Here is a 19,272-nt window from a genome sequence, read left to right on the forward strand (position 1 = left end):
CTGCTGCAGTCACTGGTGGGTGGGCCCATGGGCAGGTGACAAAACTTGAGATTTTGTCTGGAGAGCAGCTTTCCCTCTAACCCGAGTTAGTGTGAGCTGGTTCAGAGTGTTTTAGCCTCCAGCTCACACGTTTTTGTCTTAGCGCAGGAAGGATGACTTCAGAGCAAACTGATTTATGCAGTAGCCCGCTCACAAATTAGTGCCAGTAACTCACAAAGTTGAATTTTTGCTCACAAGACTCCACAGCTTAGAGAGAGCATTGCTGGAGAGGTCCCTTATATTAAAGGATTCACTCCAGGAACGTCACATCGCAAATGTCTGTGAGGTAGGTAAGGCTGAGAGTGGGCAGCTGGTCCCAGGTTATCCACTAAGCTTTGTAACATAAGGGCAATCTGAACCCAAGCTTCCCAGGTCCTACGCCAGCATTCTGACTCCTACATCCTAAACTGTTCCCCCCTCCCCCGACTTCCTCTCCTATGTTCTGCATATTGATTTTCTTCTTATCTTATTTCGCACCTGTCTTGTTTGTACGAGGCTAGTTGCCACACCAGCATCCTCCTGTTTGCTTTTGGTTAATTTATTTGCTAAGCGAGAGCCAGTTTGATGTAGTGGTTAAGAGCGGCAGACTCTAATCTGAAGAGCCAGGTTTGATTCCCCACTCCTCTGCTTGAAGCTAGCTGGGTGATCTTGGGCCAGGCATAGCTCTCTCAGCCCAAAAAACAAACCTCAAAAAACAAGGGAAAAAGACTAGTGTCACAGGAGTCCCAAATATTCAAATTCCACTAGTAGAAAACACTATCACAGATTGCCAAAACAATATGTTAAACAATTATAAAGTTGGTGGTGTCACAACAACAACATTAATGCATACTGCATAACTATAATAAGGCATAAGATACAATGTTTCCTCCTTTGAAGATAAGACAAAGTCCATGTACTCAGTGTAACTTGATAACTTGATAGGAGGAGTCCACATAGTCATAACATTTCCCAAACAGCCTTTGCAAAGACTCCCATTCTAGATATTTGGAAGATGCGTTTCCTTTGACTTTTTCAATTTGCCGGCTGTGTAAGTGGAACTGTGAAGAGATTTACACAAATGCCTAGCCACAAAAACACATATGAAAAACAGAATTGTTTAAGAAAACATGGTCATAACATTTTCCAAACAGCCTTTGCAAAGACGCCCATTCTAGATATTTGGAAGATGCGTTTCCTTTGACTTCTTCAATTTGCCGGCTGTGTAAGTGGAACTGTGAAGAGATTTACACAAATGCCTAGCCATAAAAACACATATGAAAAACAGAATTGTTTAAGAAAACATGCCTGAAAAATACACTGACCCTGATTTCTGCAATTTCAACCTATGATTCACTTCTTACACTATGAACCTTGTGGTCTGTTGAAATTGCGGAAATCAGGGTGAGTAGCAGAACAAAGTTTGAGTCCGGTGGCACCTTTAAGACCAACAAAGGCTTATAGTGGGGATAAGCTTTCATGTGGATGCACACTTCTTCAGATACATTGAAACAGAAGTCACCAGCCCATTCCATATAGGTAGACGGTGGGGAGGGTGTTGCCAGGAAGGACTAATTAGAGTCAAGTTGCATAAATAATTGAACAATAAATATAGGTAAGATTAGATTAAGGCTACTGAATAGCAGCAGATTAGCATACAGCACAACACAAGAGTGTACAAACAGATGTGAGAACTGAATGATATTAGCATGTGTAGCAAGGCAAGAAATCGTCTCTGTTTTCGGCTGCAGTGTGGAGCACAGTGTACTAACATCTTTATGGTTGACATGGAGCAACACTTCCTAAACTCACACCCACTCATACCTCTCTTATACCTCTGATACTCTGATGATATTTTTATTGTTTGGACACATGGTAAAGAAGCCCTGGACACATTCCAACAGGCATTCAATGAGTTTCACTCCATAAACCTGACAATGAACCAGTCTAGTCAAGAAATGTATTTTCTGGACAACCCGGAACAACAGTTACTGATTTTTGAAAAGCTCCCTAGTGGCACAGGGGGGAAATGCAGGACAAATGGCTGACAGTGTGCACAAAACTCTCATATGGACTCTACCTTGCCCATGCAAAGGCCTCTGCATTCACAGCAGGAGTGATAGGGAAACGGAGAATTCTTGCGCGGTAGATGCAGCACAAATTTCTGAATGGTAATAGCTCCCTTGCCTCAACCTTTCACTGCAGCCTAGAGGCTGAAGGGGGTTGGCTAAAAAATGTATTTTCCTGCCGTTATCTTCCCCAAACAGTTTCTGCATTACCATACTGTGGAGTGGGAGTTTCAGGTGTGTGTGTGGGGGGGGGGGAGATGGAGCAGGACACCACCAGAAAACAAGCCTTGTGTTACCCAATCTTGCTGCTTTGCAAAGTCCACGCACACAATACACAAACTGTGGCACTATATGGATGGGAAATAGTCAGAGGATTCTCTTAATTTTACCTGTGCAATGTACATGCAGGTCAGAGAGCTCATGCCGTCAGCTTCTGAAGAGGCCACTGGTGGTCTGAAGGAAACTTGCTGTTGAATCCTTGGGTATTTCTCTTGTCGAGTATTTGCAGACCACCTTAAGTGCATTTGCAGAAGGGTAGTATGTAAATCCTGTAGATAATGTAATCTAATGGGGTGTGTGGAGGGAAGGAGAAGCCATTTGTAAGGACAAGGCTCGAAGGGAGAAGGCCTTATAAAGCATAGAATGAGCCAAATCAGCTCTTCAGGTTGACCTTTGTCTTCTGCGTGTTGCTTTGCCTGGCACAACAGAGTGGGTGTGTTTTGCTTCAACAAGGAAGAATATTTGAACAAGGTGGGCAGCTTGCCATACTTCTCACTGGCCAGACGCTGTTCTCTGACAATAAAAACACCTGAGAAGCATCAGAAACAAAGGCTTGTGCCTTGTGCAGGATCACAGAATTGTCATATGTCTCTGCTGTATCACATGTCACTTTTAGGTGGTGACAGAATGAAGAGTAGAACTCTGTTACCTTTTGGGAGGCAGCTACTTCCTTGGGCTTTGGACTCATAGTCTTCTGTATCCATGGGGTCTCAGCCAGGACGTAATCTTGATAGCTCTGTCTCATTTTACTTGTTGCTTCCCTTGTCATGGTAGGGATGCCCAACACCTCTGGCCTGGTTAACCGCCGCCACATCATCTCTACAACAGATGCCACAGTAGTGTCACGGTTAAAGCAAGCTGGTGCCATCCCGCTGGGCGTGACCAACTGCAGCGAACTGTGCATGTGGTATGAGTCGAGCAACCGCGTCTATGGCCGATCCAACAACCCGTATGACCTGGAATGCATAGTGGGAGGCAGTTCAGGTGAGTGTGGGGAGGTACTCTTCAGAAGTATATACTTGAGTCACTGGATGAATGAGCTGTGGCTTAACCAAGCCTTCTGAGAGTTAAGTATGCATGTGGCAGGTGAGACTGCACAGTGGATGGATGGTGAAGACCAGAAGCTTTTGTGTACAAGAAAAGTTCTTAAAGGACTCAAATGTGAAATGCTTGACTATCTAGTATATGTAACATCTCTATAACTGGTCTCCCTATCAGAGAACTGGAGAGTAGGAAATGGAACATTGGTTTTTAAAAAGGGCAGGGCCACCAACAGAGAGTGATGTGGGGGCAAAATTCAGGGGGGCCCAAGTCAGTTAGAGCACCCTCGAAGCCAGCCTCATGTTACGCCCAGCCAAATATCTTCCCACTTACTTTTAATGCAGTTCTGGCTGCAGCCACTAGGGGTGCAGGGAAGCCTGAGCACAGTAAAAGGCACTCTACTCTCGGCTAGACTTCCCTTTCTCCAAGACTGGAGCAAACTTGCCTAACAGATCATAATAAACCCATCAACTGATCCAGCGATGGAGCAAGTCAAGCAACCCCAGCTGATGGCTGCTACACTGTCAGCCTGCAGCCTGCTAAATGGGGTCATTTTTAAATAATAGTCTAGCCTTTCTCTCTTCCTTTCCTTGCACCCAGCTCAGCCAGATCTTGCAAAGTGGTAGTTAGGGTGTTGCAGCAAGATAAAGCAAACTTCCCCTCTCTTTTTCTTAATTTCCCTCTCTCTTTTCCATGCTTTTATCATTCCTTTCTATCTACCCCCAACCAATTTTTTCATGTCCCCCCCCCTTATTTTCACTTCCTAGTCTCAAGACCGTCTCACCCCTATCCTGCTTGGACTTCTTGGTCTCAAGACCTTCTCACCCCTATCCTGCTTGGTGACAGAATGTACTTAAAGAGCAGAATAATGGCAAACCTTTGTTAATATTATGAACAGAAGAGGGAGGGAGTTAATATTTCCCCATGATGTAATAAAAGTAGTAAAAAGTTTCTTCTCCATGTCAGCTCCTCCACCCTTTAGATGCAAGATAATGGAACATTAATCTGTTTTAGTGGATATACATGTGGAACAGAAGTTACAACTCCCAGTTCAGGCACTGGGTTGTTAATCATTAACGTGCTGGTGGAAGATCTAATAGCCCTTTGTAAAGGCTACTTTGCTATATGACAAATGACATGATCTTCTAAAATATCATTAAAAATTAGATCCATAACAAATACCATACCCGGTCTTTCTCCCCACTGTGTGGACCCAGAGCTGCATTGTTCTCCTGTCCTCCATTTTATCCTCACGACAGCCTTGTGAGGTAGGTCTGGCTGAGAGTGTGTCGCCCAGCAACCTTCCGTGGCAGGTTGGGGATCTGGGTCTTAGAGACACATGACAAGTTGCGTCAAAGCTCTCTTATTACAAGTTGCCTATCATGAAGATAACCTGATTCAGGGTGTTCCAGTTCTCTTCATTTTTGGTGCTGTAACTTCTGTCATCATTCTGGGGTAAGTGGCCAGTTTTCAGATATGTAGCATTGTTTTCTGAGTTATGCCTGCCTGCCACAGAGACCCTCAGCTTCAGTTGCAAATAGCATGGTGTGGGAGTGGTTTGTCTCACCTAGGCTGGGATCTTCCCATGCCTTTCAGTGTTGGCCATGGAACTCCCACAGTCATCCTGAAGCTCGTGGCCAGTTTTGACTCTCCTAGCTTTAGTCTCTGATGAGTTATGCCTGCCAGTGTGCTGTAGTGGTTAAAGTGTCTGACTAGGATCTGGGAAACCCAGGTGTGAATCCCCACTCTGCCATGAAAGCTTGCTGGGTGACTTTCGGCCAGTCACACACTCTCTGCCTAACCTACCTCATAGGGTTGTTGTGAGGATAAAATAGAGGAGAGGAGAATGATGTAAGCCGCTTTGGGTCCCCACTGGGGAGAAAAGTGGGATATAATTAAAGTAAACAGATACATAAACAAACATGGACAGACAGGCCAATTATTTTATTACTATAGATTCATGGTATCAACAAGCCAAGTGATCTTTTCATTTTGTTATGATATTTGCTTTGGGTCAAGGTCATATAGGGGAGGGCCCAGATGGAATCTTTGTCTGGAGGCCCGTGGTGGATCTCGGTAGCACTGAAAACGGGGGCGAAAAAACCAGCGCTGTCCGAAGACATTTCCGTGGTCATGTGGCTGGCATGACTAAACACCAAGGCGCACGGAACGCTGTTACCTTCCCACCGAAGTGGTACCTATTTATCTACTTGCAATTTCTTGCTTTCAAACTGCTAGGTTGGCAGGAAATTAAACAGATACATAAACAAACATGGACAGACAGGCCAATTATTTTATTACTATAGATTCATGGTAACAACAAGCCAAGTGATTTGTTCGTTTTGTTATATTTGCTTTGGGTCAAGGTCATAGAGGGGAGGGCCCAGATGGAATCTTTGTCCGGGGGCCCGTGGTGGCTCTCGGCAGCCCTGAAAAAGGGGTCCAAAAGGGGTCCATCAAATTACAGGCCAGTTTGTCTTGTGTCTGTTCTGGGTGTAAGTTAGTAGAAACTTGCTAAAGATAGAAACGTTAAGCCCACAGAGGAACAAAACCTGCTGAGGGAAGATCACCACGGCTTCTGCAAAGGAGAGTCCTGTCTCATTGACCTTTTGGAGTTCTTTGAGAGGGTTAACAACTAAGTGAAATAAGCAGTGGGGACCCACAAGATTTAGTATTAGATCATGGGTAGATGCGACTTAATTTGTCCATGAATGATCTGGGGAGCGAGTGGCGTATGAGTCAAGTCTGAAAGTGATACCAGAATTACTCAGGATGGTGAACCCCCCCCCAAAAAAAAGAAATCCAAAAAGATCTCTCCATGTTTGATGAGTGGGCAACCGTATGGCAAATGGGGCTCAGTGGCATGGATCCAGCTATCTTCTGGGGTACCTTCCTCCAGGCAGGTTGGAGAAAGAGCCTCTTAAGTTGGAGGACATCTCGTCATGCTGGAGGAAGGCTTCAAAGTTTGGCCAGTGGAGGGGTAGGATAGGGGTAGGATCCACACCAGTGTAGTTAAGCACAAGAAGACACATGTTGGAGTAAAAAAATTGGTACGTATTCCACCATCCATGGATTTCATGGAGTGGAACATTTTTCCTTCTCCTGCTTCCTCCTCCCCAGTTTTATTCCTGGGTCAGCAGATCCTCAGAAACCACATGGGATCAAAACGGAGGGAGGAGGGTTAAATAAAGGTGGTGAGTGATGTCATCCCTGAAGGTGGTGCCCTGGTATATGTGTGTGAGAGAGCTCGCAGAGCAGATCCTGTGCATATCAGTTGCTCCACTTCTGTCTTGTGCTGCTCTGTCAATCTGAGTGTTGCTTTCTTGCAGGGGGAGAAGGCTCCATCTTGGGAGCTGCCGGCTCCGTGATTGGTGTGGGCTCGGATATCGGAGGCAGCATCCGGATGCCTGCTTTCTTCAACGGCATCTTTGGACACAAGCCCACCACAGGTACCCAATGGCCCATTCTCACTGAGCATTCTTTGAAGGGAAAAAGAATCTTCCCTATGCTCTCATCTTAAGCAGCGGGACCCATTTCCTTTCATTCAAGTGCTTGACATTTTTCTTAAAAGGTTGTTTGTTAGACCCTCATTGTACCCTTTCAGCAAGGAAGTCGGGGAAGAGTTGTGAGGTTACACTTGCTTCTGTTCTCACAAGGTCATTAGCAGGCTCAGGGCGGTTTACACAAAGGTATAAAACAATTTTATAATAAGGAGCTGCGGTGGCTCAAGTGGTTAAGACGCTAAACTGCAGGCTGTGGAAAAACTGCAGGCTGTGGAAGGTCAGTAGTTCAGCAGTTCAAGACCCGGGTGACGCAAGATGGAGTGAGCTCCCATCTCTAGTTCCAGCTCCTGCCAACCTAGCAGTTCAAAAGCAAGAAACTGCAAGTAGGTACCACTTCGGTGGGAAGGTAACAGCGTTCCGTGCGCCTTGGTGTTTAGTCATGCTGGCCACATGACCACAGAAACGTCTTCGGACAGCGCTGGCTCTTCGGCTTGGAAACGGAGATGAGCACTGCAACCCTGGAGTCGGATTCGACTGGCTTTGGAGCAAGGGAACCTTTACCTGCCCCACAAGAAAAAAATATGCCCGACAAGCAAAAAAAAAATCCTGTCTACAGGCCTGTCCTGGAGGAAATGGCTGCTTTGGAGCGAAGTCTGTCACCACTTCCACGACTTCCCCTTCTATTTGCCAAGGAGTGATGGAGCCGGATGGGTTCCCAGTAGACAGATACAAAGGAGTATGCCCGCTGCCTCAACTAAAAGCCTGGCAGAAGAGCTCCGTCTTTCAGGCCCTGTGGAACTGTAAAAGGTCCAGTAGGGCCCTGATCTCTTCCGGGAGCTCATTCCACCAGTATGGAGTCACCATCGAGAAGGCCCTGGCCCTGGTTGTAGCCAGCCTAGCATCCTTGGGGCCAGGGAGGACCAACCGATTTTGCATCCCTGAACGCAGTGCTCTGTGGGGAACATGTGGGGAAAGGCGGTCCATTAGGTATGTAGGTCTCTGGTCATGTAGGGGTGTAAGGCTTTAAACCAGCTCCTTGAACTGAATTCGGTATGCTGTAAACAGCCAGTGCAGTGCTTTTAGTGCAGGCCAGATGTGCTCTCGCATAGGAAGGCCCAACAGCAGCCTGGCCATCGCATTCTGCACCAGCTGCAGCTTCCGGATTTGGGACAAGGGCAGCCCCATGTAGAGAGTATTAAAGGTAAAGGTTCCCTTGCTCAAAAGCCAGTCAAATCTGACTCTAGGGTTGCGGTGCTCATCTCCGTTTCAAAGCCGAAGAGCCAGCGCTGTCCGAAGACATTTCTGTGCTCATGTGGCCGGCATGACTAAACACCAAGGCGCACGGAACGCTGTTACCTTCCCACTGAAGTGGTACCTATTTATCTACTTGCAATTTCTTGCTTTCAAACTGCTAGGTTGGCAGGAGCTGAAACTAGAGACGGGAGCTCACCCCGTCATGCGGCACCCGGGTCTCGAACTGGTGAACTACCGACCTCCCACAGCCTGCAGTTCAGCGTCTTAACCACTTGAGCCACCGCTGCTCTGGACCTTTACATTACAGTAATCCAATCTCGAGGTGACCATTTCATGGATCACTGTTGCCAGATCATTGTGTTCAAGAAGGGAACCAACTGCTTGATCAACCGAAGATGATAAAAGGCTGACTTTGCAGTGGCTGCTACCTGGGCTTCCATTGTTAAGGAGGCATCCAGGAGCACTCCCAAACTCCTAACCTCTGGCGCTGGCACCAATGGCGCCCCATTGAAGGTAGGGAGTGGGATCCCTACCCTCGGGCCACTCCAACTCAGGCACAGGACCTCCGTCTTTGTCGGATTCAATTTCAGTCGACTCAGTCTGAGCCAACCAGCCACAGCTTTCAGTGCCAGGTCCAGATCTTCTGGGTTACAGCCAGACTGGCTGTCCAACAGCAGATAGAGCTGGGTGTCATCCGCGTATTGGTGACACCCTAGCCCATGCCTCTGGGCAAGCGGGCGCATGTAGATGTTAAATAACATCGGGGAAAGCACCGCTCCTTGAGGCACTCCGCAAATTAGCGGGTGCCTTTGGGACAGTTGTTCCCCAATGGCCACCCTTTGTCCCCGACCCTGAAGAAACGAGGTAAGCCACTGCAAGGCAAACCCTTGAGTCCCAGTGTCGGCGGAGCAGTGGGTCAGTAGTTGGTAGTCAACCGTGTTGAATGCTGCCAACAGGTCCAACAACAACAACAACACCAAGCCGCCCTGATCCAGATGACCTGGTTGGAAGCTGAACTGGAAGGGATCTAATGCGGAGGTGTCATCCAAAAAACCCTGCAACTGAATCACTACCACCCTCTCAATTAATTTGCCCAAATATGGCAAATTGGACACCAGCCGATAGCTAGCCAATTCAGCCCAGTCCAGAGATGTCTTTTTTTAAAGAGAGGGTGTACCACTGCCTCCTTCAAGCAAAATTAGCTGTACAAAATGTGTAAGCAATGCTTAGTGTAATCTCAGAAGCCCTGGAGTGAAGATGGGGCAGCATGTCGCAGCCGGCTTTAATTAGCCACGATGGACACGGATCAAGGCTGCAGGTGGTAGGGCAAACAGTTAAGAGTAATTTGTCGACCTCCTCTAGGCTGAGTGGACTGAAATAATCCAGAACTTGACAAGAAGACGCACATGGAGCCTCGAGTTCATCTACTGTATCAACTGTGGCGGGAGGGTCACGGCGGAGCAACAAGACTTTATCTGCAAAATAGCTCGCAAAAGCCTCACAGCCAATCTCCAATTCCTTAGTTTTGGGTACTTGTCGTTACGTCTGGACAAAGAGTGACTGGCCCAAGATCACCCAGCATACTTCCTGGCTGAACATGGATTTGAATGCAGAACTCCTGGTTCGGAGTCCAGCGTTCTAATCTGTTATACCGCACAGCATCTCAAAATTTACTCCAGACCTCAAGACGCTAGTGTTTGGGGTTCTCTGATACTCAGTCTCACAGTTCAGAAGAGCCCAGAAGTTTTTGTGGAGGACCTGCCCTCTTCGTTAAGTAAACCTTTCGTACCAGTGGCATTTTTTGTAGCTAAAAAGCTGAACACGAGTTAAACTTGCAGCTGTATCCAAAGAAGTCCTGAAATATAGTACTAAACTTTTTTTTTATGAGCATGGGAATCCCTGTCCAGTTATTCTCTTTCTCTCAAGAACAACGCTCTGACTCCTTGCCAGAGAATGGGGATATGATGAAAGGGAAACAAACCCAACTTGAAGATCAAGTTAGGTGCTGAAAAGGTTGAGTAGCAAGAACATGAAAGAAATAATATAAATATTAATTGCACAGTGCACCAGATAAAGATTAAAAACAGCATACATTCATGAAAAATAAAGCTATCATATACAGCAACCTATTAGAATTGCATGTACAGTGATTACAAGATGCCAACAGCGGTTTCACATAAAAATATATAACCACTAAGCCAGACGCATTTCAGCCCTGAGGGCCTTCTTCAGTAGTCTAAACCAGGGGTGTCGAACTCATTTGTTATGAGGGCCGGATCTGACATAAATGAGACCTTGCTGGGCCAGGCCATGTGTGTCATAAAATGTAATGCCAGGTAACGGAGATATAAACTTTATAAAGGACACAAACACAAAGGTTTTTTTAAACTTAAACTAAAAACATGCTTAAAACATTAGCACTCTTGCAATATTTTGTTTATTTAACAGTGTCTGATAACTGACACCTCTTGCTCTGAATTATTGCATCAAAATGTCTGTGCTGTTGCAATCTTGAGTATGCTGTTCAGGTGTGTATCTGTAAGCTGCAAACCTACGATGACGCAGCAGCAGCAGAACTGGAAGAAGAAGCAGAAGACAACCAGTTCCACTGCAGGCCTCATAGAAGGATAGAAGCCCTCCGGGGGCCTAATCCGGCCCCCAGGCCACATGTTTGACACCCCTGGTCTAAATCATGTTAGACACACATAAAAGGTAAAAGATGTTATACTTCACTCTAGAGTAAGGCTCCAAATAAAGACTAAAACAGACCCATGAATATTAAGGAGCCAACACTCATCAAGGATAATATCTCTGAGCCAATATTCTGAAGAAGGCCATTAGGGTTGAAACACATCTAGCTTAGTGGTTATATATTTTTATGTGAAACCATCGTTGACATCTTGTAAGCACACACACAAAACCTTTATTGGGCATGAAAGCACAAAACATCATGGAAATACGGGAAAATACTAGACATCTTGTAAGCAGTGTACATGCAACTCCAGTCACTTCCTGTATATGACATTTTTATTTTTCATGAATGTATGCTGGTTTTACTCTTTATCTGGTGCACTGTGCAGTAAATATTTATACTGTTGTTTTCATGTTCTTCCTTGCCAGGGAATGCCAGTCAAACTGTGTTCAAAGGGTAGATTCAGGTGGGTAGACATGTTGGTCTGAAGCAACAGAACAAAGTTTGAGTCCAGTATCAAGAAGTGTGCATGCACAAAAAAGCTTATGTTTGTATATTTGTATTTTAACAAATTGCTTATATTGGTTTTGTACGATGTTACTGATTTGCTGGCTCGGTGCCATAACAAAGAATTGAATTGAATTGGAAGCTTATATTTAGAATGAAACTTTGTTGGTCTTAAAGGTGCCACAGGACCCAAACGTTGTTGAGTTCAAAGCGGTGTGCTTTGTTGCAGAAAAATCATCTCTGTGCCTCTCTGTCTAGGTGTCGTGCCTAACGATGGCCAGTTCCCCATTGCTCAGGGTGTGCGGGTAAATTTCCTGTGCACGGGCCCCATGTGCCGTTACGCAGAAGATCTGGAGCCCATGTTGAGGATCATGGCTGGACCAGGCATTGCAAGGTAGGTGACTCACATTCCTTTCCCCCGTATAGAGTAATCCCAATATAACTTCTAGGATGTACGAAGTTTATTTTGGTACCAAACATTGATATTGTTGGCCTTTTTTTTTTTGCCCCCTTGTCGTAGAAAGCCACAAGGTGCTCGCACACTTCTCATTGGTGTGTTAGGAAGTTCCACCAAAGGCAGGTGATGACAACTAGGATGTCCATTGGCTGCAGCCCCCTGTAGATGCCCCTTTAAGGGAAATTGGTTCAGAGGGCTCCTCCCCCCCTAATCTGTTGTTTTCTTTTTGTTCCTGTTCAGACTGAAGTTAGATGAAAAGGTATCCCTGGAGAAAGTAAAATTCTACTTTATGGAGCATGATGGGGGTTCCCCTTTTGTTTCCCCAGTGGACAAAGAACTCCTTCAAGCTCAGCGGAAGGTGAGAGGGAAGGCCCTACAGTGTTATTCAAACACTGGAGTCCAATCATTCTAACAGGATGTTTAAATAAATGGCAGCTCAGCCTTGGTGAATTTATTCTCTGTATGCTCTCATGTACCCTTTGCGTTTGGGTACTGTGCCTGGCCAGAAGCTCAAGAGGTAATGGGAGATGCCCACTGAAGAGAAGAACAGACTGAGCATCTACTGTGCCCTGTGTCTTTTTACTAAAGGAAATAAAAAATGGCAAGCTTAAGGGGGTGCTGCGGCGCTCCATCTTCCAAACTAAGGGGCAGACAAAAGGAAGCCACTTGTCATTGAAAGAGAGATCAGCTTGCGGGATTCACTGCTGTGGGATGTGGTGGATCACCGTTAGTTTAGGTGGGTTTGAAAGGGGGCTATGGACATCTGTGGAGGACTGGTCCCTTGATGGGGGGGGGCATCGCTCAGGGGTAGAGCATCTGCTTGGCATGCGCAGGGTCCCAGGTTCAGTCTCCTGCAATCCATCAGAGGGGGGGAGGCCAGTTTCAGCCAATTTGGTTCAGTCTCCTGCAAGGATCAGGGAGGCAATGTAAAAGACCTCAACCTGAGACCATGGAGAGCTGCTTCCAGTCCAACTAGATAGTACTGACCTTGATGGCCCAAGGGTCTGATTCAGGATAAGGCAGATTCATGTGATAGCTCTTGACCATGATGACAAAGTGAACATGGAGGTTTCAGAGGCAAACATTTGGAAACCATTGCTGGAAGTCAGCAACAGAGGGAGGCTTGGACTCCGTGCCCTGCTTTGGTAGGCCTTCTTGGAGCATTGGGTTGGCCTCTGTGTGAAGCAGCGGGCTAGACTAGATGGAGCGTTGGTCAGAAGTTCCCTTGTCAGTCTTATCGAAGGCATTCTCCGTAATTACAAACAGTTTGGAGGAGGTTTTTCTTTCTCCTTTAATCCTAACCAATTAAATTGCTGCAGCAGCCACTGTTCGCTACTGGGGGTCTTGTCATTTAGACTGTTTCTGTTCTAGAATCGATTATAGAAATATTCTGTCCTCTGTTAACTTTCTCTTTGGTAGGTTATGACAGGATGTGGCAGGGTGAAGGTGTGGTAGAGTTAAGTGAAGCTTGAGTCACCTGGAGGAAAGGGGAAGCAAAGGAGAGGTGGGGGGAAACTGGGAAGGATTTACCGCTTTTTCTTGTGTCTGTTTTCTTTTTTTATGGTCCATAATTGCCTTAACCCTTAAAATGGTAAAGGTTCCCTTGCTCGAAAGCCAGTCGAGTCCGACTCTAGGGTTGCGGTGCTCATCTCCGTTTCAAAGCCGAAGAGCCAGCGCAGTCCGAAGATGTTTCCATGGTCATGTGGCCGGCATGACTAAACACCGAGGTGCACAGAACGCTGTTACCTTCCCACTGAAGTGGTACCTATTTATCTACTTGCAATTTCTTGCTTTCGAACTGCTAGGTTGGCAGGAGCTGGAACTAGAGACGGGAGCTCACTCCGTCATGCGGCAAACTCGGGTCTCAAACTGCTGAACTACCGACCTTCCACAGCCTGCAGTTCAGCGTCTTAACCACTTGAGCCACCGCAGCTCCTGCCTTAACCCTTACAACCCCTTTTAAGGCCATTCTGGTTGGGGCTCCACTGGTTTTTACTGTTCTGCTAGGTTTTAATTCAAACAGTGTTAGGTTAAGCAAGTTTAGGTTATCTAAAAGCTCCGAGTGAGTACTAATGAGAGACAAGCGGCAAAGGGCTTGGTCTTAGGCATTTTAACTATTGAAAACCAATGTGTGTTTTAGAATAATAAACTAAGTGGGAAATTAGCTAGATATTAAAGATATTTTATTGATTTCATTTTAAATATATTTCAGCTGTCTGTCTTGTAGAGTAGCATCACATATGAAAATGAGAAAGGAAAGGGTACACCCCCTCGGTGAGGATTTGCCCCTTCTAAGCAGAACAAGATGGAGAATTTTTTTGCCACAATCTATTAGATCTCTTTCTCCTAAAGACAAGGTCGTGTGTGTGTGTGTGTGTGTGTGTGTGTGTGTGTGTGTCCCTGTCCCTTGAATATTTCTTCCCCTACTCATACTGGTATTATAGATGAACTCCTGGAATAAAAGAAAAAAATCGAAAAAACAACAAATAGACCTGAAAGTGCTGACAAATCAGACGCTTTTAATATTTAACACTCTAAGGAAAATCTTTGAGAAATTAGACACATTATCAAAACGTATTGAAGTTTTTCTGGTAAAGGGGAGTAAGGACAGCATGGGGTGCAAGGGATGTAGAAATTTAGAAACGAAAGGAACAGTGACATCTACTATGCCGATGAGAAAGCAAGAGTTAAGTAAACAAGGAGAAGGGCTGATTTATCAATCTAAGGGTAAGGATGAGGAGGATGGGTGACTGATATAAGAAAATGATGGGGGGAGGGTAACCCTGTATCAAATTTGGATCTCCTTGCTCACCCTTTGATCCTTGATAGTAACAAAATAGTACTGAACATCCTGCCCTATAATGGTCAAATGATAAGCTGGATGAATAAATGAGCAGTTAGAGAACACCTGTCTTATCTGCTACATAAACATCCATCTTCCATTGACTTAAAATTTGTGGAAAGAATTCCAGGTTTCCTGAGCGGGAATAGAGTTCGACTTCATTTTTACCAACATTAGTACTAGGGATGTGCATTCGGTTCGTCTGAACCGAATGCACCCCCGAAAATGGCCCATTCAGGCCCCTTTCGGGCTGCTGCGGGCCGATTCAGATTCTCTGATCTGAATTGGCTTGTCACTGAATTACCGCCGAAATTTGGTGGCAATTCAGCCCCATTATATCCTATGGGCCATTGAAGTCAATGGCAAAAACATAGGATATATTCTGGGGGCTGGAGGGGAGGGGGTTTGAGGGAGATGCTTCAAACTCTCAGGATAGCTGCTGGAGCGTCTCCCAAAGGTACCCACCAAGTTTCAAGAACATTGGACCAGGGGGGTCAAATTCTACGAGCCCCCAAACAGGTTGCCACCATCCCCTCCATTGTTCTCTATGGTGGGGAAAAAGTTACTTTTTTCCCCACGGTGCTGTTAGTGGCTCTGGGGGGGAGGGGGTTTGAGGGAGAGGCTCCAAATTTCCAGGGTAGCTTCGGGAGCCTCTCCCCACATAAACTACTACTCTATATGACATTAAAACACAAGCTGACCGTAAACCAGATGAACTGTCCTGCATAGTCGAGATGCCTTCAAACAGCCCCTCAGGTCTGCCCTTGAGTCCTTTCAGTCACAGGTTTCTGGATGGTTCAGCTGGGGATTCAGTCTCTAAAGGGAAAAGAAAAAGGACTGGCTGAGAATATTATTCTGGAACATGACTGGGTGGGTTGCTAGGATGAGGTCAAGCGATGTTAAAGAATGCCTGAGTAGACTTGACCTAATACTACTTCAGGAAACATGGGTGAAGAGTAAAGTTTATGTCTCTGGCTTCACCCTGTATTTTTTATCTGCAGCAGATACTGGGGAAAGTGGAAGGTGCTCTGGGGGGATGATCTGTCTGATCTCAGTAATCCTCTAAATCAGGATTACTGAGTTGCCTGATAGCCCTCCCTACGCAATGGCTTTATTACTGGAGTTTATGGAGTTTTCTGTCATTCTGGTGAATATCTATCTCCATATATATCCATGTGGATATATATAGACATATATATCCACATCTCCATATATATCCATAAATTTAAAATATCCCAGTGCTGGACCCAGTTAGAGGACTACCTGGAATCTTTGGCCAGGATTCATCCTGCAGCCATAGTACTTATGGCCAGAGATTTTAATGCTAGAGTTGGGGAGACAAACGAGGACCTTTCTTTGAAAAGCCATAAAAGATAAAGAACTTTCCAATTGTGAGTTACAGAATATCTAAAGATAAGAAAATTAATGGATGCACACAGTTTGATGGAAAAGGCAATTTTAACCTGTATAAATCATCTAGGGACGAGTGTAATAGACTATTTTGTTGCTTCTGCTGACTTACTCAGAAGAGTGGAATCCCTGAAAGTGAAGGATTTTTTTGGGGGGGGGGGGGTTGGTCTTTGGGGGGGAGGTGATCATTACTCTGTACAAATTATTACATCTAGATGTTGTTTCTCAGGTGACAAACTTAGCACTAACCCAGACACATAACACCTTGTTCATTGAGGTGGTGTGAAGCAGTTGAAGCAAGGGAAAACACAAATGGATTTGATAAAAACCAGATATACAGGTTCCCAAATAATTGAGAGTATGGGTTTTTAATGGATTTATTTGACTTTTTAAAGCCTTCCTTGGTGACAGCAGAGCCCACAGGACAGGGTACAACCGACAGAAATAATTGGTACGATTCTTACTGTAAGGTACTCAAAAGATCAGTCATGTGCCTATGTAGACAGTTTAAGAACTTAAACAGAGCAGAGATTTTGCCAAATATGTTGAAATTGGAAAAATGATATTTAAAAAAATGAAATTTCAGAAGCCTGAGGCCCAGAAAAGAGATTGAGGAAGTCTGCTCTGGGTCATAAAAACAAAAAATGGGGGGAAATATCTGGATCACAATTGCAAAAGGATTAAACACACGGCTCATATTCCAGCCACTGTTTGGGAAGCTTTTTTTTACCTTTATTTTCACAAATGGAAATAGAAATAGGTAGGCTAATGTTGCCATCTGGTGTGAAGGAATGGTTCCCGGTAACAGTCAGTGAGGTCAGGACTTTAATTAAATAACAAAAAAGGGGAAAGCACCCAGCAGAACTATTCAAAATTGACCCAGCTTGTTGGGCACAGATTTTGGCCGTTTTTTCACTGAAATAAGACAGGAAGTATGCCAAAGTCTGACATAAGCAATAATTGTTCCAATCTGTAAAAGGGACCTGACTGACCTCATATATTACTGTCCAGTAAGTTTACTGTCCACTATAGGGAAACATTACACTGCAATACTTCTTGAAAAGTTGGGATATTGGGTTGAAGGAAATAACATTTTCTGAAATGAACAGGCTGGTTTTAGAAAAGGAGCAAGTACCTTGCCCTCCAGATCTTGGTTGATAAATACATGAGTTCTGGAGAAAGCATGTTGACAACTGCCTTCATGGACCTAAAATCAGCATTTGATACAATCTCTAGACCCCAGCTATGGTAAAAGGTAAAGAAATATGGCACTGAATCACATCTCCTTTACTTAATTCAACAGCTCTATAACCACCCTTCCACCTGGGTTAGACGCGGGAAGTTAGGACAGCTATCAGAGCTGTTTATCCTAGATAAAGGCATCAAGCAGGGATGTTTACTTGCACCCCTGTTGTTCAATTTATATATAAATGACTTCAGACCCTGTCTCTTGAAGGAAGCATGTCGTCTTCCGCATTTATCCGAGCACAAAGTTCCAATACTTCTGCATGCTTATGATACAGTGATGTCTAGATCAATAGAGGGCTTCTGCAAGCTGATAAAAAATTTCAGGCTTTACTGTTATCATGAGGGCTTGTCCATCAACATGGTGAAATCCAAGGTCATAGTATTCACCAAAAGGAAAAAGGGGGAGATCTTCAAATGGGACATAGCAGGCCAACCTATGGAACAGGTCAATCCATTTAAGTATCTGGGAGTCCACTTTGAAGCATCTCTTACATGGAAAATACACCTGGATCTAGCAAGGAACACAGCCTTGGGAGTAGGGAAGACAGTTGTAAAATACTTCTACTTATCAGGAGGAGAATTTGTCCCCTCGGCCTTTACTTAATGCTAAGGTTCTAAAACCAATTCCTGTACAGAGCGGAAATTTGGGTTCAGGCCGTGTCTGAAAAAATGGATTCCATCCAGTATAACTTTTTCTGACACTTATTGGCTACTCCTAGATGTGTCTTGGGCATAGCACTGAGAGCGGAACTAGGCAAATTATCAATGGAAGATAGGGCTTGAATTAAAGCAAGCATTTGTCTTCAAAGTAAAGATTTTAAAATCTGAGGGAGGACCTACTCTGCTTGGGCTTATCCAGGCAGATAAACATTATAGCCAATGGGATCAACTACTGGAAAAGAAAATGAAATGCCTAGGAAGAACAAGTGATATGATTAAGAATACAGAAACAGAAGACATTTTAAGACAAATAAAAAAGTGTGTAAGGAAGCTGGATATTACAAGTATATCTATTAGGGTACGCAGGGTATGTTCGACACTCCTTTTGGGGATCACCCTCTCGATGCAAGTGCTGAAATATTTTTATCAGTTGACAGTCCGAAAACTAAGAAGAGCTTTTACTTTGGCAAGAATGAACATTCTTCCCTTGGCAGTTTTGGAGGGCAGATATAATAGAGTGTGTTCATTGACTACTGCTAGATGTTTTCTCGGCCATAGCACTGAGAGTGGAAGTAGGCAAATTATCGATGAAAGCTAGGGCTTGAATTAAAGCAAAATTCATAGGCACAATAATCAAATATAAGAGAAATAATATTGGGTAAGGGCTTCTAAAAATAATTTTTGGTTCTAACTTTTGTTTAAGGCGATAGGCATATGAGGAGTACTAGATAGATAGAGGCACGCTTTTCAGGGGAAATTAATCTTTTAAAACTAGAGTGGTAAAGAAGAGAACACTTTTCAGGGGGCACAAGATAACCTTTCCACACCTGCCGAGAAGCCACAACCTTTCTGCATGCTTCTGAGAGCTGGCCGAAGGGCCTTCAGGGCTTGCCTTAGTTTGTGTTGGGCCCCGGTCATTTTCATTTCTGATATTAGGCCTTGTTCAGCTGTAGGAAAGACAACATGTTTTGCCTGCCGTCTGCCTGGAACCTTGGAAATCTTCCTTTTCGGCAAAGAGTGTTATCTGCTTAGAGGGCCTTTGGCCTACAGCCACCCTTCTCCTGCCTTACTCGCTGTTACTATAGAAGGGCAGGCACTGCAATGTTCCCTCTAAGCTGTTGAGCCTTATAAGCAAAAATTCTACTTTGTGAGCTACTGGCATTAAAGTTGTGAGCAAGCGATTTGGCTACTGCATACATTAGTTTGCTCTGGTGCCCTTCTTCCCTGAACTAAGGCAAAAATGTGTGAGCCAGAGGCCAAAAAACTGCGAACTAGCTCACACTAACTCAGCT

General features: G+C 44.8%; 1 protein-coding gene across 1 annotated transcript in view; it reads left to right on the plus strand.

The window, feature by feature from the left end:
• Window positions 1-19,272, plus strand: part of FAAH2 (fatty acid amide hydrolase 2) — a 47,456-nt gene that overhangs the window by 19,872 nt on the left and 8,312 nt on the right. Inside the window, exons 4-7 of the mRNA XM_015426532.1 lie at window positions 3,141-3,350; window positions 6,737-6,856; window positions 11,622-11,757; window positions 12,061-12,178. Of these exons, the coding sequence (XP_015282018.1) occupies window positions 3,141-3,350; window positions 6,737-6,856; window positions 11,622-11,757; window positions 12,061-12,178 (584 nt within the window). The remainder of the gene's footprint in view (window positions 1-3,140; window positions 3,351-6,736; window positions 6,857-11,621; window positions 11,758-12,060; window positions 12,179-19,272) is intronic.

This window comes from Gekko japonicus, unplaced genomic scaffold (genome assembly GCF_001447785.1).
Source record: "Gekko japonicus isolate JY-2015 unplaced genomic scaffold, Gekko_japonicus_V1.1 scaffold1313, whole genome shotgun sequence".
Lineage (NCBI taxonomy): Eukaryota > Metazoa > Chordata > Lepidosauria > Squamata > Gekkonidae > Gekko > Gekko japonicus.